Raw genomic sequence first — 22,500 nt, 5'->3', positions numbered from 1 at the left:
GTTTATAGATTGCTTATGGCAGTATGGTCATTTTCACAATATTGACTCTACCCATTCATGAGCATAGGATGTGTTTCCATTTGTCTGTGTTGTATGATTTCTTTCAGCAGTGTTTTGTAGTTTTCTTTGTAGAGGTCTTTCGCCTCCTTGGTTAGGTATATTTCTAAGTAATTTTTTTTTTTTTGCAGCTTTTTTTTTTTGCATCTATTGTAAAAGGGGTTGAGTTCTTGATTTGATTTTCAGCTTGGTCACTGTTAGTGTATAGCAGAGCTACTGATTTGTGTACATTAATTTTGTATCCTGAAATTTTGCTGAATTCATTGATCAGCTCTAGGAGCTTTTTGGATGAGTCTTTAGGGTTATTTAATTTCCATGTATTTGTATGGTTTTGAAGATTCCTTTTGGAGTTGATTTCCAATTTTATTCCATTGTGGTCTGCGAGAGTACTTGATATAATTTTGATTTTCTTAAATTTATTTGGGACTTGTTTTGTGGGTTATCATATGGCCTATTTTGGAGAATATTCTATACTGATGAATAGAATGTATATTCTGCATTTGTTGGGTAGAATGTTCTGTAAATATCTGTTGAGTCCATTTGTTCTAGGGTATAGTTTAAGTTGTTTCTTTGTTGACTTTCAGGCTTGATGACCTGTCTAGTGCTGTCAGTGGAGTATTGAAGTCCCCCACTATTATTGTGTTGCTGTCTATCTCATTTCTAAGGTCTGGTATTAATTGTTTTATAAATTTATAAATTCGAGAACTCCAGTTCTAGGTGCATATATATTTAGAACTGTGATATTTTCTTGTTGAAAAAGTCCTTTTATCTTTATATAATATCCTTCTTTGTCTTTTTTAACTGTTGTTGCTTTAAAATTTGTTTCGTCTTAAATAAGAATAGCTATTCCTGCCCATTTTTGATGTCCATTTGCATGGAATACCTTTTTCCACCCCTTTACCTTAACTTTATGTAAGTCCTTATGTGTTAGGTGAGTCTCTTGAAGACAGCAGTTACCGTCTAGACATCCAGATTGGTAAACAGGGAGTCAAACTGTCAGCATTTGCTGATTATGTGATTATAATTTTTTTATTGCCTTTGCAATTCCGTGACTCGCTTTAACTTTAGATTTGGATAACTCAAAACATATTTTTATGAGAGCTTTATTAAATAGTTTTCTAGGGAGAAGATTCATAAATTGATTACATTTTAAAGTGATATTTTTTTCAGAAAAAAATTTGATTTTAACACAGTTTTACCAATACTGTCTTTTTTTAATGAATAGGACTTCTGGAAACTTTTCAAAACAATAATGCATTACTTGACCAAATTCAGAAGTGCCTAGAGGCATACTTAGAATCAAAAAGAGTTATCTTTCCAAGGTAAGTTTATAAAGCAACCTAAGATATTTTTTAGTAGTTATGACTGTCAATCAAGTTGAGGTTATAGTTATAACCTCAAAGCATCAAGGAACTAGAGAAAGAAACAAAAAAGATCTATGATAATGAAAATCCAACTAGTTATCGTAATTGGGGAGTATAAGTCTCAAGGATAAAATACAATATTCAATAAATAGTTAAGTGGGTAAGTAAGATACTGAAACAATTTTTTTAAATTTTAACTTTTTTAGTATATCATAGGTGTGTTATGGGGTACATAACATGTTTTGACATAGGTGTGTAATGCATAATAATCACATCATGTAAAATGAGGTATCCATCCCCTCAAGCATTTATCCTTTGTGTTACAAACAATTGAGTTATACTCTTTCAGTTATTTTTAAATGTAAAATTAAATTATTATTGACTATTAAATTATTATTCATTATTAAATTAAATTATTATTGACTATAGTCACCCTGTTGTACTATCAAATACTACGTCTTATTCATGCTTCCTATTTTTTGTACCCATTAATATCCCCACCTCCCCATCCGCAACCCTTCCACCACCCTTCCCAGCCTCTGGTAACCATCCTTCTACTCTCTGTCTCCATGAGTTCAATTGTTTCGATTTTTAGATCCCACAAATTGAAATGATTCTTGATCACCCCATTGTTTTACTGTTTCATTGTTGAATGAATATGTGTGCCTGTGCATGTGTGTATATGTGCACAATGTGTGTGTAAAAGGTTAAGAGAGACTGGTGTTACCTGAGCAATTTTCTTAATTGGTGGGGATGCATGTTAAGCTCTCCAAGACGCCTAGTCTTGAGGAGAGTGAACCACACCCTTTCTCATGGGCATAGCAAGCACCCTTAGCACATCTCTCTACCAAAGAATATTCTTATCTCTAGCTGTCCAGCCTCTCCAGCTTTAACACTTTTATACCCTCAAGCGACTGAGGACTCTAGAGTCTTCACCCATCTCCCCATAAGTCAGCCCCAGGTGACCTGACATCTTATTTTGAAATGTGACAACTCTAGTCCTAGAACTTCAGTCAAAACTGCAACTGAAATTTTAACATCTAGTTATATTACTTGGGAAAGGTTTGGTAAAAACACAGAAGCCACTCTAGGTGTTTAGAGCAAAAGTTTCAGTCAGGGAATTAGAAGTTTTCACTGGGGCTAGGCGCAGAAGAAGGGAAGAACTGAAGACCACTTTGAAGAAATCTGGAAATACAGGCAGAGGTCTCAGGGAAGTGCCACCAAAGTCTCAGCTTCCTGCAACAAGAAAAGGAGGGATTGTCAGGACGACATCTGAAAACCAAGGATAAAATCCCACCAGCTTCAGTCATTCATGCTCAAGTTGGGGAATAATGGCTTTGCTTCCTCCCACCTTCTCAGTCACATAGAAGAGCATCTCATAGGCAGCATTTAATCTGAAACCTTACTGGAAAGAGATTCTAGAAATGTCATTCCAGCTTTTCCCTGATGCAGGGATATTGCTAAGTTGACGGTCAACAATCTAGAGCATTTACTAAATGCTGGTTTGTACATTTAGTCCTCCAAAACATGAGAGACTTGGGGATAGGAACAGCAGCAAAAGGACCCTTGATTGGGGAAAAAAGTTTGAAAATCACTGTCTTAAATGTTAATAGTTAATTGCTCTAATCTGTTCTAGTATGAACTAGGATAGTCAGTTGGAATAGTAAATCAAATTCCTTTTGAGTGATTTGGAGAGATTAAACATAATACAAGAACTATATTACATGAAGTCTGGCATTTAGAATATTGTTGGTTATCTAGAGCAGGGACAAACAACTTTTTTTCATAAAAGGTCACATAGTAGATATTCAAGGCTTTGTAGGCTTTACAGTCTCTGTAGTCAGGTCTGCTATTGTAGCACAAAAGGAACCACAGACAGTATGTCTGCATGGCTGTGTGACAATGAAACGTTATTTACAAATACAGGTGGTGGGCCAGATTTGGCCTGGGGCTGTAACTTGCCAACCCCAATCTATAGCAAAATAATATTTTGTAAGTTTACAATTTCCTTTACCTATCTTGCTGGTAATAGTATGGAATATATATAAATGTTTTATTTCTACATATGTATAGCCTCACATGGTTGGAAATGGTGTGCTGGCAAAATTATATTATGCCAGTTTTCACAGTAGCACATACTGCAGAGGATAGCAAATGCCTTTGGGTTAAGAGAATGGCCCAGTACACATTCACACAACCCAATAAGGTTCTCCTGCAACCACCCATCCATCTATTAACTCTTCAACAAATAATGTATTGAATACTAGGTATGTGTGACATACTAGGCTAGATTTTAGGGAAAACAAATAATACATCTTCACTCTGGAGACTTAAAGCCAGGTAAGACAGATATGTGAACACATCAGTTTCTAGCATTTTACAGTTTTATGAACAATGTCTATCACTAGACATTGTACTAGACACTAATTCTAGGTGTGCATCATCACACCTAAATGCATCATCACTAATTTTCACAGAAATCATGTTTAGAGATATGTGGGCTCCCCAGAAACCCATGACCAGTATAATTGGAGGTCCAGGAAATTGGTGGACAGGGAAGAGATGTGGCTAAGGAATTTATCTTTTATGTCTATCTAAGACTATACTTCAATTTCAAGTTATATTTTAAGGATGTTCTTTAATCCAGGTTTTACTTCTTGTCGAATGATGAACTTCTGGAGATTTTGGCCCAGACACGAAATCCACAGGCTGTGCAGCCACACTTAAGGAAATGCTTCGACTCCATTTCAAAGCTCGAATTTGCTCTCATGCCTCCTGCTGAAGGAAAGATTCCTGGTATTGATGGAGAACCAGAAAAGATTTATACTAATAATATTTTGGCAATGCTGTCACCAGAGGGAGAAAGGGTGAGGTGCTTTTGTTTATATTTCTTTATTGATGAACTTTGTTACTCTTCTAGGGTTATTCTCGCTCTAAGCATACAGGTACTCTGTTGGCTCAGCAATTTCAAGGATAACCAAGATAAAATTCTTGCCCTCAAAGAGCTCAAAGTCTAACAGAGAAGTAGTCGAACAAACAACTGAAAATCACCACAGAAAATGCAATAATGAAGACATGTGTTCTGTTGTTGGAAATATAGTGGAGAAAACTAGAACCATGTCTTATTTAACTCCCCACAAGAGGCACACTAGTGGACTGGTTAAGAGTACTGGTTCTACTATCAGGCCACTTGGACTAAGTCCCACCCCTTAATCTCATCCAAAAGACAGGGATTAGTAATTGTATCTGATTAATGGAGTGATGAGCCTGTTCAGGGGATAGTGTATGTAAATTACTTAAAGCAATACCCGGTAAACACTATTTAAGTGTTAGTTGCTGGCAGCAGCATCTCCAGGGCACTGCACAGCCCCTGGCATATGGGGAACACCAAGAGAGTGAATATATTAGCACACTGTGAGGAATCAAGTGACTTCACAGAGGAGAGCCACACATATGCACACACACACAAAGTCAAGTATGATGGAAGGGGGAGTATCTTCTACATGGGCATGGGAGACATTTCAGACACAGGAACTGTGCAGGGAAATGCTAAGGAATTGGGTCCAGTAAGAACACAGTGTTGTATCTATGGGAACATATAAACATTTTATTTGTTCTGAATTGATCCTCTTGCAAAAGAATTTGCTCATCACCGGTGCAGAAGAGAAGGGGAAAGACCGAGGATAGAATCTTGGGAAAACATGAAATGTAAAGAGAGGTTCGAAGAAGAGCAGATGAAGGAAACCAAAACAGCCATGACAGTCAAGCCATTGGAAGTCCAAAAAAATAGATACAAGAACTGAAAAGTGTCATTTGGACTTTTCAGTTGGGAGGACCTGGAAAAACTTGAGAATAGAAGTGATCAGGGACAAAAATCAGATAGCAGCAAATAGGAAAGTGAAAATAAGTGAAGAAATCCATGCAGTGCATGTAGACTACTCTTTCAGGGAGTTGACTCCAAGTGGAAGCAGTAAAATAAAGCAATAGGTGGGGTGAAAGGAGGTAGATGTATAGTGGAATGTCAATAGAAGTTTCAGTATTTGTGGGCAGGCTTTAGCGTTTGTATAGCTTAGGATTCTGTCATGGAAATACAGAAGGCATACAGCTTACAAGTCCCACACAAGCCACTTTATCAATGCTCTGATTACCTTTTAGGTTGGCTTGGGGAAAGGCGTCAAGGCCCGAGGCAATGTAGAGGAATGGCTTGGTAAAGTGGAAGAGGCCATGTTCACATCTCTGCGTCGCCTGTGCAAAGCTGCCATCACTGACTATCAGGGGAAACTGAGGACAGACTGGGTGGTGGCTGGCCACCCTTCTCAAGTAACTCATACTCACATTTCGTATCTCTGAATTCTTTTTTGGTGATACGTATCACATATTTAAGAAAGATGTTTTCTTGCAGGTTATCCTGACCGTTTCTCAAATTATGTGGTGCCGTGATTTGACTGAATGTCTGGAAACAGAACACAGTAATCACATAGAGGCCCTGGAGAATTTTGAAAAAGTAAATTTTGAGGTGAGATCTGTAACAAAGTGATATTATTGTCTTGCAAGACGGTCTTAGTGGGTTTGTTTGTTTTTTTAAGCATAGTTAATGCAAATTCACTTTATTTCAGAAATTCTAATGCTCTGACATGACTTACAAAGCTTTAGAATTCTCACTAAAATTATTTGTGTTTTACTTTTTTTAGAGACACTACCTTAATGTATGTGTAGTATTTATATGAATACTTGTGAAAATAGGAGGAAAAACAATTCCAGAACAAAACATCACGGTTATAATGGTTTGCAACTTTTAAGGATAAACTGTATTCACTAGTTCCTGGATACCTCTCAGGGAAGTTTATTCAGTCCAGGAAAACCTCCAGATTCATGTCATTTCTATTTTTAGGCTCTAATTCTATTTCTGCTATTTTGTAGAAATACATTGCCATTGCCTGTCAGGCAACTAACAGAAATAGTTAGAGATAGAAATAGTTGCCTGTCAGGCAGCTAACAATAAAACAAAAATAATTCAAAGAATTTACCATCAAGAACTTTTAGCTATAGCTAGGAAATGCTATTTTACTAAATAGCATTTAAATAGCACTAAAACTTTATACTTGTTGAACAGCAACTCCACATTTCCTCCTCTCACTAGCTCCCTGTAATCACCATATTACTCTTTTTCTATGAATTTAACTATTTTAGATACTTCATATAAATAGATCATGCAGGACTTATCCTTCTATGACTGACTCATTTCATTTAGCTTAATATCCTCCAGGTTTATTCATGCTGTCACATGTCATGGGATTTCCTTTGTTTTAAGTCTCAATAATAAATATTTCATTGTATGTGTATGCCACATTTTCTTTTATTTTTTTCTTTTTTAAGAGACAGGATCTCACTCCATTGCTCAGGCTGGAGTGCAGGGACGTGATCATAGTACCCAGCTGATTATTTTTATTATTATTATTTTTTGTAGAGACAGGGTCGCACTGTATTGCTCAGGCTGGTCTCAAAAGCTTCCCTTAAGCGATCCTCCTGCCTTGGTCTCCCAAAGTGCTGGATTACAAGCATGATAATCATGCCCAGCTCATATTATCTTTATCTGTTCATCCTTTGATGGACACTTATATTATTTCCACATTTTGGCTATTGTGAATAATGCTGCAATGGACATAGGAGTGCAGATAGTCTCCTCCAGATCCTGACTTCACTTCTTTTGGATGTGTACCAGAGTGGGATTACTGGGTCATATGGTAGTTCCATTTTTAACTTTTTGAGGAGCCAGCATATTGTTTTCCATAATGGCTGCACCATGTTTATATTCCCTCTGGCAGCATACCAGGGTTCTCTTTTCTCCATGCTCTTGCCAACATGGGATATCTTTTGTTTCTTTGATAACAGTCACCCTAATAGTTGTGAGGTGACATCTCATTATGGTTTTGATTTGCATTTCCCTTATGATTAGTGATGTTGATCATCTTTTCATATACCCAGTTAGCCCTTTGCATGTCTTTTTCTGATAAATGTCTATTCTATTCCCTTGCTAATTTTTTAATTGGGTTATTTGTTTTTTGCTCATTAAGTTGTAGGAGCAATTAGACCCTTGTCTTATGCCATGCACAAAAATCAACTCAAAATGGAGTAAGTATTTAAGTGTAAGACCTGAAACTGTAAAATCCCTAGAAGAAGACATAGGGGAAAAGCTTTGACGTTGGCGTTGGCATTGATTTCTTGGATATAACACCAAAAGCACAAGCAACAAAAGGCAAATAGATCCGTGGGATTGCATCAAACTTAAAAGCTTTTGCACAACAAAGGAAACAATCAACAGAGTGAAAAGGCAACCTGGGGAATAAAGGAAAATATTTACAAACAGTATATCTTGTAAGGACCTAAGCCAACTCTTTAACTCCAAATTCAATTCTACTTCCAAGTAATACTACATTTTAAAGATTCACTCTTAAAACAGAAAATGAAACAACCTTATGAATAAAACAACTTTATTGAAATAAAACAACTTTATATATATTTATATGTAAATATTCAATAAATATTTATTTATTGAATTAAACAACTTTATTGAAGTAAGAGAAAACACTCTCATGAAATTCCTCAAAGAAATTTCATCTCCATAGCTTCAGAAAAGAGAAATGACTCCCTAAAGAAAGTTCCTTTGCCTCTACGTAGAGATGGTCCCTCATCGGGGTTGGCCCAAGTGACATTTCAGCACAATGATGCAAGGTCCTCAGAGGCGCTGCTCTTCTTTGAAAAATATTTAATTATTTAGGTAAAAATCAAGTAAAAATTTAGCTAACTCTTTCTGAAAATTTTTTCATTTAACTAGACTTTGGCTAGGTTAAAATGCTCAGACTTTCTGATTATTAATGGGAAAACCGCCCCTAAAACTGAAGAGTATCACCTTTAACCACATTTAAGTTTTAGGGAGGACACTCTCCTCTAGAAAATCATCACATAGTGGTTAAGAACATGGGCTTTTCTGGAGGCAAATGTCTACTCAGGTCTCATTTTGCTACTTCGTAACTGTGTGACTGCCATCAAGTTACTTATGCTCTCTGACCTTCAGTTTCCTCAAATGTACAATAGGGGTAAAGACAGTATATAGTTCACAGAAGTCTCATGGGAATTAAATAAAAGTACTGTCCTGTTTGGTCACAAAATTATAGATTCTTAAAATTAGCTGGTTTTTAGCAATGTCTCTCCAAATTGAATGGTGAAAGAGATAATGTATATATGTAAGCTGATCTTGGAAAATTCACCATGACAATTTTTTTTATTTGTAGAGATTAAATGCCTTGGCTGCAATAGTTCGAGGCAGTCTTCCTAAATTACACAGAAACATCCTAACTGCATTGATTACCATTGATGTGCATGCAAGAGATATAGTCACTGAACTTGTTCAATCCAAGGTAACTGTTTCATTTAACTAAAATTATATACTGCTTTCTGAAATGACTGTATCTAATATGTGTATCACATATAGGTGGAGACAGTTGAGTCTTTTGACTGGCAGAGACAACTGCGCTATTACTGGGATATAGACCTGGATAATTGTGTGGCTAGAATGGCGCTCTCTCAGTACACTTACGGCTATGAATATTTGGGTGCATGCCCAAGATTGGTTATTACTCCACTCACAGTAAGTTATTGATCACTTAGGTTAATATTGACATGAGAGTGCTTTTCAATCAAAAGTCTTGAAAAGTTTCATATGACATTAACTCTTGAAAGAATTTATTATGAATACATCTTTGTAAAGCAAAGATTTGCATTATTTAATTATGTGCATGGATCTTTTGGTGTATTTCAGTTGCTCTATTTTTCATAGAAAATAATAATCCTTTCCCCATAGAAAGGAAATGACTTAATTTGTGGCCAGAGTTGGTTCCCTTCATATTGATAATTTGTTACTTTCTTCAGGATCGCTGCTATCTTTGCCTCATGGGAGCTTTGCAGCTTGACCTTGGGGGTGCACCAGCTGGTCCTGCTGGCACTGGGAAAACAGAGACTATCAAAGATCTGGCAAAAGCTCTTGCCATCCAGTGTGTGGTCTTTAACTGTTCGGATGGTTTGGACTACAAGGTACAGTTCTTGTATCTAAATATTAACATTTAAGTGTTTTATGTGTCTTTCTCTATTTGCAACATGACATAACAAAATAAGGCGAGAATAGAGAGATGACAAGCAAGAGAAAAGAAATGGGGCAAATAATGGCTAAAGTGGAATAAATAGAGCAAGGGAGAAGAGTCAACACATGGCGGTCTGGGTAGTCTGGATAAGAATCAAGGCCAGGGGATGATTTATCAAGTGGTGAAAAAATAAAAAATCTGTACATGTCAGTAAGAAGAAAGAAATGAGATGAGGTACAAGATAGAATAGCAGGGAAAACGAAGAACAAGGACTAAGCTTACAGTAGGAAATTGGCAATTCAGAGAATAGTGTATTGAACATGAAATATGTGCAAGGTGAGAATTCCTGGTAAGGTTTTTCAATACAGTGGTTCTCAAACTTTTTGGTCATGGGACCCCTTTACACTCTTAAAAATTAATGAGAAAACTTCCAAACAAAAAAAATTGTCCCACTTTTATATTTTTGAAAATCTCTAATGTTTTCAAAATTTTGCTATTATGCTAATATTTGGCATAATAGAAGACAGCCAGATGCTCCAATTTGCTTCTACATTCAGTCTGTTGAGATATGTTTTTTTGGTTGAACATTTGAAGAAAATCTAACCTCACATAGATATAGACTCTGAAAAGACGAATGTTTTAAAGAACTTTTTCAGTTAATTGTTTATACTCTTCTTTGAACTACACCAAAACTTGACAAATGTTAGTTTCTTAAAGGTTATTTGCTATGTAAAAACTGAAATCATATCCACATCTTTTCATACTCTGTACTCTCATGAGAGAGTGAGAGTGAAAAGAAAGTGAAAAAATAACACCTTGGTATTATTATGAAAACACTTTGGCCTCACAGATCCCCTAAAAAAAAAGCTCATGGATTTGCAGCAATCCTTGTTTGGCTTTATTTCTTCTGGTGGTTGCTATTTAAACTGTAAAAGCATATATTTGTTTCTATATTTTTATGTACCCACTTTGGACACTATCTGCCAACACATTAAATAGATGAGGATTTTATTAGACACAACTTTGTGTGTCTAATGAAGTTGGACTTTCTGTTTCAACCTCACTTTTACCATGTCAAATGTTATAAAATTTGTATTTTATTCTATAACTAAATTATATCTTCATTGCTTTGTCTGGGGCTGAACATAAAAATGTAAATCCCTTATACAGCACTTATAATATCAAAGACTGTTCACAGTGGAATTTAATAGAATAATTGGCCCCATAGAAAAAGATCAATACATACATCACAAACCCCTGCCATTCAAAGTAAACGTCCTAAGCTTCAGGGTTAATGGATCATGTTTTCTTTCCACTTTGTTTACTTCTTCTAGAACCAATATTTTTCTCATTTTTTATTTTTTACTTTTTATTTTTTATTTTGAGACGGAGTCTCGCTCTGTTGCCCGGGATGCAGTGGCACAATCTCGGCTCACTGCAACCTCCGCTTCCCGGGTTCGAGCAGTTCCCTGCCTCAGCCTCCTGAGTAGCTGGGATTACAGGCGCCTACCACCACGCCCGGCTAACTTTTGTATTTTTAGTAGAGATGGAGTTTCACCATCTTGGCCAGCTCCTGACCTCGTGATCTGCCCACATCGGCCTCCCAAGGTGCTGGAATTACAGGTGTGAGCCACTGCGCCGGCCAGAATCATTATTTTTCTAACTTCTGTGTGCTGTGAATCACCCGGAGATATTTATTAAACTACATATTCTGATCTGCAGGTCTGGGGTGGGGCCTGAAATTGTGCATTTCTGACATCCACCAAGGTGGTACACATCGATACTGGTCCACTTTGAGAAGCTAAGCCCTAGACCATGGTTCTGAGAGCATGAACCCTGAACCAACAGCATTAGCATCACCTGACAACTTGTTGGAAATGCAAATTATAAAGCCCCATGTCAGACCAACTTAATCAGAAACTTTAGAGCTGGAGCGCAGCAACGAGAGGCTTTGTTGAAACAAACTTCCAGATGATTCTGTTGCACACTCAGATTTAAGAACCACTGTTCTAGAGTAGATTCAGCTGCCACTGTTCTTTGTATTTCAGTCTTGCATCTTTCTTATATTTCATTTTAATTTTGTTGGAATACTTCCTTGAGCAATTTTTTCCCATTCAAGTATATAAATATTCTGTCTTTACTGCGTCATCATACTTGATTGATAATTTGTAGAGGGTGGAATTATAGGTTTAAAATTATTTTCTCACCTGACTTTGAAGGCCTCACTTCATTGTCTTCCAGTATGCATTTTGTTAATGATAAAACTGATCATGGCTTAATAAATTTTGGAGGTTTAGTAATATTTTGCTTCCTCTCTATCTCTGGCAGCTTATAGGATTTTCTCTTGATCCTCGGTATTGTGAAAATCTACCAGGATGTATCTACATAAGATAATTTTCTTTATTCATTTGGTTTGTCATTTTGGGAAGCTCTTTAACGGGAAAAATATGTCTTGTCAGCCTAATGAGACCTTATTTTATTGCTTCTTTGCTTATCATTTTGTCTCTGTTCTCTGCTCTGGGCCTCCTACTTCTGTTCTCCACTTCTCTTAAATACTCTCATATTTTCTCTTGCTTGTTGCTATTTTCTTGTATTTGTTTAGATTGCTAAACACATAAACACACTTATTTTATGTTTTAAGCAACAATAAAAATAAATAAACTTATTGAAAGATTACTGAGATAGTGGGATATTTCACAGAATCCAGAGAAGAGTTGAGCATGACTCAGGCTGAGTAGGAACTAGGGCAGCCAACTCCTTGGCATTGGGAACTTTAGAGCCTTCTCTCTAGAGCCTTGCAAAGAAAACAGCAGGGTCATATTTCAAATTTTGAAAGTAGATTCTAATTGGCAAAGTGGGTTCAAGTGGTCACCCCTAGATTCGTAAACAATAGCCAGAAGAAGAGGGTATAGTCTGACTCATACAGGCATGGATGGCTGTTGAGAGCTAGATGTGGTACGCAGTTTCCAGAGAAAGAGGAATGGTTATCCTCTAAGGGTTTCTGCAACATAAGATTTCTAGGCAAAACGAGATTGTCTCCAAGGGCTATTCTTTTCTGCCTTAAATGTCCCTTCATGTGTGGATGTTCCCCAGGGCTCTGACCAGTCCCCTTTTCCTGTTTTCTCTACCTGCTTTTTCCAGTTCCTGACAACTTCGTAAGAGAGAGGAGAGATTTGGGCAGGAGGAGGTTACCCTGCAGATCCCTGGTCAGATGTGCTGCGTTTCCTAAGACCTAGTTCCTGCTCCTCCAGGAACTCTCTCGCCCTAAAGTCCAACCTTTGAAACTCTTCCTTTCTACAAAAAGCAAACGAAACACTCAAGCACTGGGCTGAGACTTTGTGTTTAGACTCAGGAGAAGGCATATTATCTGATTTACCTTCCCAACAGTCCTCTTTGATAGGTGTTGTCATCATTGCACAGATGGAAGTGACATTTGGACAGTGAAGTAACTCGCCAGCAGTCACCACTAGAAAATGGCAGAGAAAGAATCTGAACACGTCTTTTGATTCAAGTCAAATGTTCTCTCCCTTTTTTTAAAAAAGTACATATTATATGCAAATTTAGAAACATTAAAAGATATAAAGAATAAAATAATGAATATCTACTTAGCCACCTCCCAGCTAAGAGATAAAATGTTACCAGCACACTTGAAATCCTCTGTCTCTCTTCGCCAGAGATAACTTCTATTCTGAATTTGGGGGTTATCATTCACATGTGTGCATATGTATGTGTGTAGTCCTAAATTTAAAACATAGCACCATTTTGTGTGCTACATTCTACATTTTGGTTTTTCCACTGAGCACTTTGTCTATGAGATTCATCTAGGCTAATACTATAGCTCTATTTTTTTAAATTCATTTTCACTGCTCTGTTTTTATGGTTTTGTTCTTCTGATAGGTATTTGGGTTGTTTCTAATATAGTATTTGCTCCTGTAAGCAATGCTGCAATAAGCATTATTACACAGGCCTCCAGGTGAATGGGTGCATGGTTTATCTGGCTTGGAATATAGGAGTTGGTCTCAAGGTACATATACGTATCATATTGACTCAATAAGGACAAATGCTTCTTCCGTGATTGTGGTAATTTATACTCCCCCTGCAAGTGTGTAAGAGCTGCCTATGCTCCACATCCGTGCCCATGCTGTCAGGTTCCATAACTGCTGTCAGTCTGAGGAGTATGAAATGGTATACCATCATTACTAAAACCACTAAAGACTAATTGGAAATTTTATAATGGACGAATCGGGATAGTAATCCACTGATCAATCACAACTTTGACAATCAAAAAATATGTATCTCCTCAAGATATAAATGATGAATTGATGGGTGCTGACGAGTTGATGGGTGCAGCACACCAACATGGCATAAGTATACATATGTAACAAACCTGCACGTTATGCACATGTACCCTAGAACTTAAAGTATAATAAAAAAAAAAAAATGTATCTCCTGTTATGATATATAAGCTATGAATTATATATGAATCTAATGGAGTCTCTAGATTTAAATACTGGTTTTCAAGAAGTACAGGTGTATGAGATAAAGGAATGTGTTAACACCACAAGAATACAATCAGCTAAATATGGAATCAAGGGAATTATGTAGGGAAAATAACTTACAGACCTTCAAAAATAAATTGCATAAAAGAGAGAGGATTCAGGGAACTGCTATAAATTTAAAGAGATTTAAGAGACACAGTACCCAAATGCAATGTTTGTACCTTGCTTGTATCTTTATTGGAACAAACCAATTGTAAAAGGACAATATCAGTATGATTGAGGAAAAGTTAACAAGATATTAAATAATTATTGGGTTTTTCTTTGAATAGGTTAGCAGTATTGATATGGGTAATTTGGGGGTTTTTATGTGTTACAGAGTTTATTGTGAAATAATATGATGTCTAGGGTTTGCTTTAAAATAACAATAAAAAATGTTGGAGAGTATTTTGAAAATAGCAGAATGTTGGTAGTTGTTAAGCTGGGTAACATACCTTCTTTCAGTTTGAAATTTTTCAAAATAAAGGTTTTTTTAAATAGAAATCATCACAAAATAAAATGATAGAAATAACACCAAAACATATTTCTACTGGTCAATTAATTGCTACACAATTCATCTCTGAAAAACAAAACAAAATAACCCCTGACTGCTATCAGCTGAGAGCCAACCTGACTCAGACTATTTGCTTCTCCGGTTGAACACAAACAATTTCACAGGCCACCCACTGCAGACCAGGTCACGATGCATCCATTATGGAATGAGATGCCATAATCGTGTCTGAGAACACACAAGAATGTTGTCCAAACCACAAAAAAATAGTCTAATATCTCCCTCTCCAGGCTAAGCTGTGTAACTGCTTCACCTTTACCAATGACAGCCTCAGCCAGCTATCCATCAGCCTCCTGTATAATATGATTATGATATCCATCATAAATTTGCCCCTGCTTCCTACCAGCACCTAATCCACAATATTGTGGATTGAATTGTGTCCCCTCAAAATATGTTCAAGTCCTCATGCCTAGTATCTGAATGTTACCTAATTTGAGTCTTTACATTTGTAAAGACTCAGATGTTTAAAATGAGGCCATACTGGAAATCTATGGGCCCTAATCAAATAACTAACTAGTGCCTTTGTAAGAAGAGAAAAATGTGGATATAGACAGACAGACAGAAGGCAGCTAAGTGAAGATACACAGGAGGTAGAGATCAGAGTGATGCAGTACAAGAAGCCTAGGAATCCCAAAGGTTGCCGGCAACCACTAGAAGCTACCAAGAGGCAAGGAAGAATCCTACCCCCCAGAACCTTCAGAATGAGCATGGCTTTGTTGATACCTTTATTTCAGACTTCTAGCCTCTAGAACTGTGAGAGAATAAATTTCTGCTGCTTTAAGCCATTCAGTTTATGGCAATTTGTTATAGCAGCTCTTAAAAACTAATAGAGCAAAACCCTTCTTCACTGACCCTTCCCCAGAATTTTCTAACACAAGCCCAAATCCTGTGACAAGTCCTCCTGATACCCTTTTACTGAGAGAAACCTTGGTTTCCCACAGAGTGTGGTCTCCCTTGTTGCAACAAGTGGTAAACCCAATTGTGTCTGACTACAGGTGTGTTTCTGGTTATCTTTGGCCTGTAGGCATTGACCCTGTCCTTCACTTTTGTTGAAAATGAAGAATTGGAGATCACCTGACTCGAAAAAGTATTTGTTAACCAGCCAGTTATTGCAAGCATTCCTGCATTCATGATCAATATTTGGAACTGCTCCTTTGTTTGGCACCCTGGAGGTTTTTGCATCCTGGGGCAATGCACCATCGTAAGATCTGGTTTGGATAAGAGCAAGCCTGCTAGTATCATCTGCTGAGCCTCTACACCTGTGGCATACTTTCACCAAGTCAGCAGCCATGTCAGGGCTGGATTTCAAACCCCCCACCCTCCTCCTCAGACAGGCAAAAACTGCAGGGGTAGGAGTGGCAGAGAGAGAGGGTCATTTTTGAAGAGCAAATGGAAATGAAGAACCACCATGACCACAGACATGTTCTTAAAGAGAAAAATATTAGCAAAGAGTCTGTGTCACAGATCAAGATCTGGAATTTTCTTTGTTACTTCCTTTAAAACTGTTCATAAGTATCCCTTGGAAAGTCTCCACATGTGCCAGGACTTACGTGTATCCTAAGTATGAAGACCATTCCCCTACAATATGGAAGCATTCCGCAGCTTTGTTGTACAGAACACCAACTTGGTCTTTAGTACTGTCCATGAGTATCATTTAGTACTATCATTCCATGAGTTCATTCAACTTCTCTTACCTTGGCTATATTATTACTAATTTCCAGGGACTGTTTCTTATCTCTGACTAATTTCTTTTTTTAGAGTATCTTGTTTTATTTTAGGAATGTGTTTCCCTCCCAAATCTCTCTGAGGATTCCATTTCAATTTTGTAAAATTACTTTCTGCTCCCTAAATTATCTCCACTTTCTCCAAAGTTGCTCGTTAGTTTACTCTTCTCATTCCTTCTCTTTCTTGAACCTTCACCTATTGGTTCATAAGGATAGATGAAGGACTAATTTAATTAGTGTAAACAGCTTGTTTCCCCCAAATGCCCCTTCCTTGAATGAAAGAGCTACCAAGAGCTCTGTGGGAGTAGAGAATGTGTAGCCAGCAGGCTTCTCCATAGAATGTACGCACACCAAGCAGCCAGTAAGTGAGAAAGCCCACATCGAATGCCAAATAATAAGGATTTTCCTTCTAATGTAGTACATTTCAGTGGGTTTCACTTTCTTTTATTATTTTTGAATCTCAGTGACTGAAGTGGAAGTCTGGAACCGTCTTTCTCTCCTTGTCTCTGCTTTCCTTATCTCCCAAGCATAATGTCATCTCCCAGTATCTCCTAATATTAATATCTCCCCAAGGCAGATCTCCCCCTTTGTTTATGAGGCAGTCCTTCGTTTTAGCCTGGTGGGGATGTCAGCACTAAAATCGCAAGAGCCCTGTTTACTCTGCTTGGGGTGAGAGGAAGGAAGAACAGAGAGAGGAAGGAAGGAAGAACAGAGAGAGGAAGGACCCATAGAGCCAATCATTCCAAGTGTGGATCTTTGCCTAATTTCCAAATATTTCTGTAGAGCCTGTGTCTGCTTTTCTACATGTATGTATTCATGTTGCATGTACTCCAACTTGCATGTATTGATATTGGGTTTGGAGTTTCTTGGAGGCCTCATGAAGGGCATTACTCCCCTCCCTCTGTTTTGGGGCTGCAGTTCTCCCTTCTCAGTTGGACAATCTGTTTCCCTGTACTTTCCATATTCCAGCTTTTTTTTTCAAAACTTTCTTCCTGCTGGTTTCCCTTTCCATTATGTTTTTATCAAGCAGGTACAGGTATAAGTGTGGACACAGAAAAGGAGAGAGAGATGCACATAGAACTATCAGTCTTTCTGTGATTTGTGGGAATCAGAGGAAGGGGAAGAAGTAGTATGTGTTCAGTTGACCACCTTGAAATTTTAAAACCATTAGTTCTACTACTAAAGAGATAGATATGGTATAACGCAAGATTTGTACACATGCTTAACCAATATCTCAAGTGCCCAAAAGAAATGCCACACTTTAGATGGCACATTCTTATTTTCCTCCACCATTAGGATTCTGCTGTAGAAGAAATTAAGAATCACTGCCATAATCTGCACAGGTGTGCCTTCTGCTCAGTAGTCCTTGTGTGTGTCTACCATGTAGAATACCTTCTAAAGACAATGAAAGCTTCCATTAGTAAAATTTTTCAAGTTTTTTTTTTTGTACATTTCTGTGCCACAATTTTTTTTTATTATTATATTTTAAGTTCTAGGGTAGCATGTGCATAACGTGCAGTTGTGGTTACATATGTATATTTGTGCCATTTTGTGGTGTGGACCAAGTCACTCATCGGCAGCCCCATCAAGTCATCATATCATGTATAACTCCCCAATGCAATCCCTCCCCCCTCCCCCCTCCATGATAGGCCCCAGTGTGTGGATGTTCCTTTCCCGAGTCCAAGTTTCCTCATTGTTCAAGTTCCCACCTATGATTGAGAACATGCGGTTTGGTTTCTCTTCTTGTGATATTTGCTAAGAATGATGGTTTCAGCTGCATCCATGTCCCTACAATGAGTCCCAACAGGAGATATAGACCAATGGACAACGAGTCCTCAGAAATAAACCCACACATCTACAGCCATCTGATTCTTTTGACAAACCCTGAGAGAAACAGAAATGGGGGAAAGGATTCCCTATGTTAATAAATGGTGCTGAAATTGGCTAAGCCATAAGTTAGAAAAGATGAAACTGGATCCTTTCCTTTACTCCTTATACGAAGATTAATTCAGATGGATTAGAGACTTAATGTTAGCCCTAATACCATAAAAACCCTTAGAAGTAAAATCTAGGTAGTACCATCTCAGGACATAGGCATGGGCAAGGACTTCAAGTTTTTTTAAAGTCCTTAAGTTTGTATGTTCCATATGTTAGATTATTTGACAATCTGTCAAGTATTTGCAGAGGTGAGTGGAGGTTATAAACAAGAAGGAAAATTGGTCACATTGTCATTTTGTTTAAAAATAAAACAGATTCAAATCACTTAGAGAGACTCAAAAAGATATTTCCTCTTGTAGAAAAGTGTTTACTTCTGACGTAGACCAGTATTCAAATAAAACTATTGCTTATTTGCAGATACCATCTCTTTTTTTCTTTAATATTTCAGCTCAAAATTTAATTTTTGAAGGAGTTGAACTACGCAATACAAAGTTGAACTGCTTTATTTTGATTTCAGATGATGGGGCGCTTCTTCAGTGGCTTGGCACAATCAGGGGCCTGGTGCTGCTTTGATGAATTTAATCGAATTGACATAGAAGTTCTGTCCGTCATTGCACAGCAACTCATTACCATTAGGAACGCCAAAGCAGCAAAGGTAAGGCACTGGGCAGTCGACTTTCAAGGTAGCAATCCTTAAGTTTGTCATTAACTCACAGAATGTTACATTTTAGGAAGGAGATGCTGAAAATGTTAGGGAGGAATCCTGGGGAGCTCAAGGAGACTTGGCTCTCCAGAGCTCACTGGACTGGAAAAATCCAAGGAATATGGGGTGAGATGAAGATACTGAGTGGTCCTATTATTTAAAATTTGTTTGAGCCCCTTATAAGCATGCCTCTAGAGAAGGGATTTCATATTCAGAAGCGAATGGCAATGAAGGTTGGGACCAAGTCTCTACCACTCTGTGTTGACCTTTGGAGATCTGGTCACAATGGGCAGCACTGGTGTTCAGCCTCTACAAACCAAAACAGCACTGCTCCAAGCCCTGCGAGGGCCCCCACTACTCCCTTGGCCCTTTCCAAAGAGCGCCAGACCTCCTCTCAATCCACCAATAAGGGTTCATCCTGGCACAGCACGGGGGACTCTGGACTCAACTCTAGCTCCAGAGGCAGAGGCTATCTCATTGGAAGGTGCCCTGATAAGAGTTGTTAAATATTTTGATTATCGCCCTCTGCAAAAAAGCGAACTATAGAACTAATAAAAAGCAATCATGACTTGGACTATAGTGAGCTACTAAATTGTGTAAGTCATTGTGGTATGTGCTCACACTTCTTTCATCTTACACCAAACCTATGTGAAGTATATGTCATTTCCCCCAAGGTAATAGGTGAAAAGAATTCAAAGTTTAAAAACTATTTTCATATACATCAAAATTATCAGACCCTAAAGTCTAAGCTCCCTTACCTGGACCCCCTCATGTTCCTGCATACTCTGGGGAGGCCTACATTAAACGCAAGATCTTTAAATACAGAGATAGCATACTCTGTATTATGCAAGTTATTATCATCTTGTTGAGCAGTTCAGCGACAGCAAAGTGTGTGGAGTAAGGGGACGGGGACCAGAGAGAGTAGAGGCAGAATTGAAGCTTTGCCCCCTGGAGAGCAGCCACGTGAGGGCAGAGAAAGACAGGAGAGCATCTGCAGATAACCAGCCTCGTCCTCAAGCTGCCAGAGCCAAATAAGACCGTTGGAGTGGGGTATATAGCTTGGAATAGATAAACTAAACCACAGAAATTGAGAGGTTTGCTAGCACAAGCAATCATTCAGCAGCAGCAGAAAAGGTCTCCAGTTGTACCATCCATTCTCTCCTCCAGGCTGCAGCACATCACCCTACTCCATCCTGATCTTCCCTGTATTCCTTTTGTCTGTTGATAGCACCTTCATCTAGTGGCCCAACTAGAAACCTGGAACTCACCTTGGATTTGACCCATCACTGTCGATCCCAGAATCTAAGCCATCACCAAGTCCTGTTAATTTTATCTACTAGATGCCTCTCCTCCCCACTTACACCTCTTGAATTCTGGCTCTCATCATGTCCCCAGTGATCATTCCTTACTAATCTCCCTGTCTGTAGCCTGTCCAACCTCTCTGCTGCCAACTTCAATCCTATCACTCTGCTTAAAAGTCTTCTCTGCTTCCCCACAAACATGGAACAAAATCTAAATTACTTAGTTTAGTGTGCAAGACTCCTGATGCTCAGGCCCAGCCTAGCTATGCTTTCTGGAACTTTGCCCTTTAGCAAAGTAAATTGCCGGTCATTTCTGGAACATGCAGTGTTGTTTCTTGCTCCTGCTCCCTTTTCCTGGAATGGCTGCCCCTGTTCCTTCACCTGAAACATCCTTCTTCCTTCTTCAGATCCCAAGCAGGTTGCCTACTACCCCCATGGGCTTTGCACACACCTGCACTGAAGCATGTATTGTCCTGTGTGGTCATGGTTTCCAGGTTGATTGCAGACAGCAAGCCTGGGAGTTTCTGGAGATCTCAAGAGTGAGGCTCCTTCAGCTGTGTGCCTCCATGCCTTACCTATTGCCTCACCTGCAACAGGCACTCAACAAGTGTTTGCTGTTAAGTAAAAGTGAAGGGGTGGTAACAAAAACGGTGACAGTGGGGCCTCAACAACTCAAGAACTAAGATTAGGTTGAAATTTCTTGGGGAATACCAGAAAGTGAGAGTGGAGAAGGTTTAATGGTCAGTAAGTCCAAGATGAATTTAAAATTAGTGGGGTATGGCGGGGCATGCCTGTGGTCCCACCTACTTGGCAGGCTGAGGTATGAGGTGGGAGGATTGCTTGAGCCTGAGATGTCAAGGCTGCAGTGAGCTCTGATCATGCCACTTACACTCCAACCTGGGAGACAAAGCAAGACCCTGTCTCAAAAAAAGAAAAAAATAGAAAGTTGAATTGAAGAGGCTCAGTAAATGTTCAGACCTAGAAGATTTCAGGACTTGACTAGGAAGGAAGAAACAATTTGGGCAAGTCAGGTGCAGGGAGGCAGAAATCAGGAAACACAGAGCCCAGAAGATATTGGAAGCAGACAGGACAGAATCAGAAATGTTCCCTATTGTCCAACAATAGTGTTCAGTAGTCTTTGCTTTAGTGCTTCATTACATGAGTCTTGCATTCGAGTGATAATTAGGTGAAAAATTTTACAAGTGTCTGGAAGAGTGTTAACATATATTCTATCTTCAAACAGCTCTCTAGATTCATGTTTGAGGGGCGGGAAATAAAGTTAGTGAAGACTTGTGCAGCCTTCATCACAATGAATCCTGGCTATGCAGGCAGAACTGAATTGCCAGATAATTTGAAAGCCCTGTTTAGACCATTTGCGATGATGGTTCCAAATTATGCCTTGATTGCAGAGGTGAGCATCACATTATAAAGCAGCAGAAATGTAAACTTGTTTCTTTTATTTACCGTTCAATTCTACCAAGGTACAAAGTTTCCTTTGTGAATGCCACAAGTAATGGTTATACATTATTAAGTGTAGATATGATTGTTATCACATGGAATGTTAAGTCCTGCATGTTTGTTTGTTTACTGCTATATCCGTAATACCCAGAATGATATCTGGAATATGATAGGCCCCTAAAACTGGAAAGAATCAATGAGTTTAATTAACCAGTTCATTGGGGTTTTTCAGTTCCTCTCTAGGAATTAAAATGTCTGGATTAGTTACAAAACACAGATTATTTTATTTCTCTTTGCACGTTATTTTTTACTGGAGTCAAGGGATGTTGAGTAGAAGCCTCCTCACTATGAGGTGGGTGGAGATTGGCTTATAAGTCTGTATCAACTTAGTCAAAAAATCGTAATCATTAACAAATTAATTATTTATAATCATGTTTGTTTTTTCTGTATCCACTTAGGCATCTTTCTATTTAAACTGGTTTTAAATAGCCAAGAATTTAAATGCTAGCCAAAAATTGATGTATTTGACCAAGCACAGTGGCTCAGGCCTGTAATCCCAGCACTTTGGGAGGCCAAAGCGGGAGGATTGCTTGAGTCCAGGAGTTAGAGGCCAGCCTGGGCAACATGGTGAAATCCCATCCCTACAAAATATATAAAAATTAGCCAGTCTCATAACCCAGTCTCAAAATAAATAAATAAATATTTAAATAA

The 22,500-nt window shown here is 38.2% G+C and overlaps 1 protein-coding gene across 1 annotated transcript in view; it reads left to right on the top strand.

Annotated features, from left to right (window-relative positions):
* DNAH6 (dynein axonemal heavy chain 6) overlaps positions 1–22,500 on the top strand; it is a 327,840-nt gene that overhangs the window by 117,789 nt on the left and 187,551 nt on the right. The window contains exons 24-32 of the mRNA XM_017892976.1: positions 1,283–1,379; positions 4,069–4,288; positions 5,577–5,741; positions 5,824–5,937; positions 8,714–8,839; positions 8,914–9,069; positions 9,351–9,512; positions 18,845–18,982; positions 21,575–21,742. Coding sequence (XP_017748465.1) covers positions 1,283–1,379; positions 4,069–4,288; positions 5,577–5,741; positions 5,824–5,937; positions 8,714–8,839; positions 8,914–9,069; positions 9,351–9,512; positions 18,845–18,982; positions 21,575–21,742 — 1,346 coding nt within the window. The remainder of the gene's footprint in view (positions 1–1,282; positions 1,380–4,068; positions 4,289–5,576; positions 5,742–5,823; positions 5,938–8,713; positions 8,840–8,913; positions 9,070–9,350; positions 9,513–18,844; positions 18,983–21,574; positions 21,743–22,500) is intronic.

Source organism: Rhinopithecus bieti, unplaced genomic scaffold (genome assembly GCF_001698545.2).
Source record: "Rhinopithecus bieti isolate Rb0 unplaced genomic scaffold, ASM169854v2 scaffold_23283, whole genome shotgun sequence".
Lineage (NCBI taxonomy): Eukaryota > Metazoa > Chordata > Mammalia > Primates > Cercopithecidae > Rhinopithecus > Rhinopithecus bieti.
The sequence above is the reverse complement of the archived record's forward strand: the minus strand, read 5'-3'. Positions and strand labels throughout refer to the sequence as shown.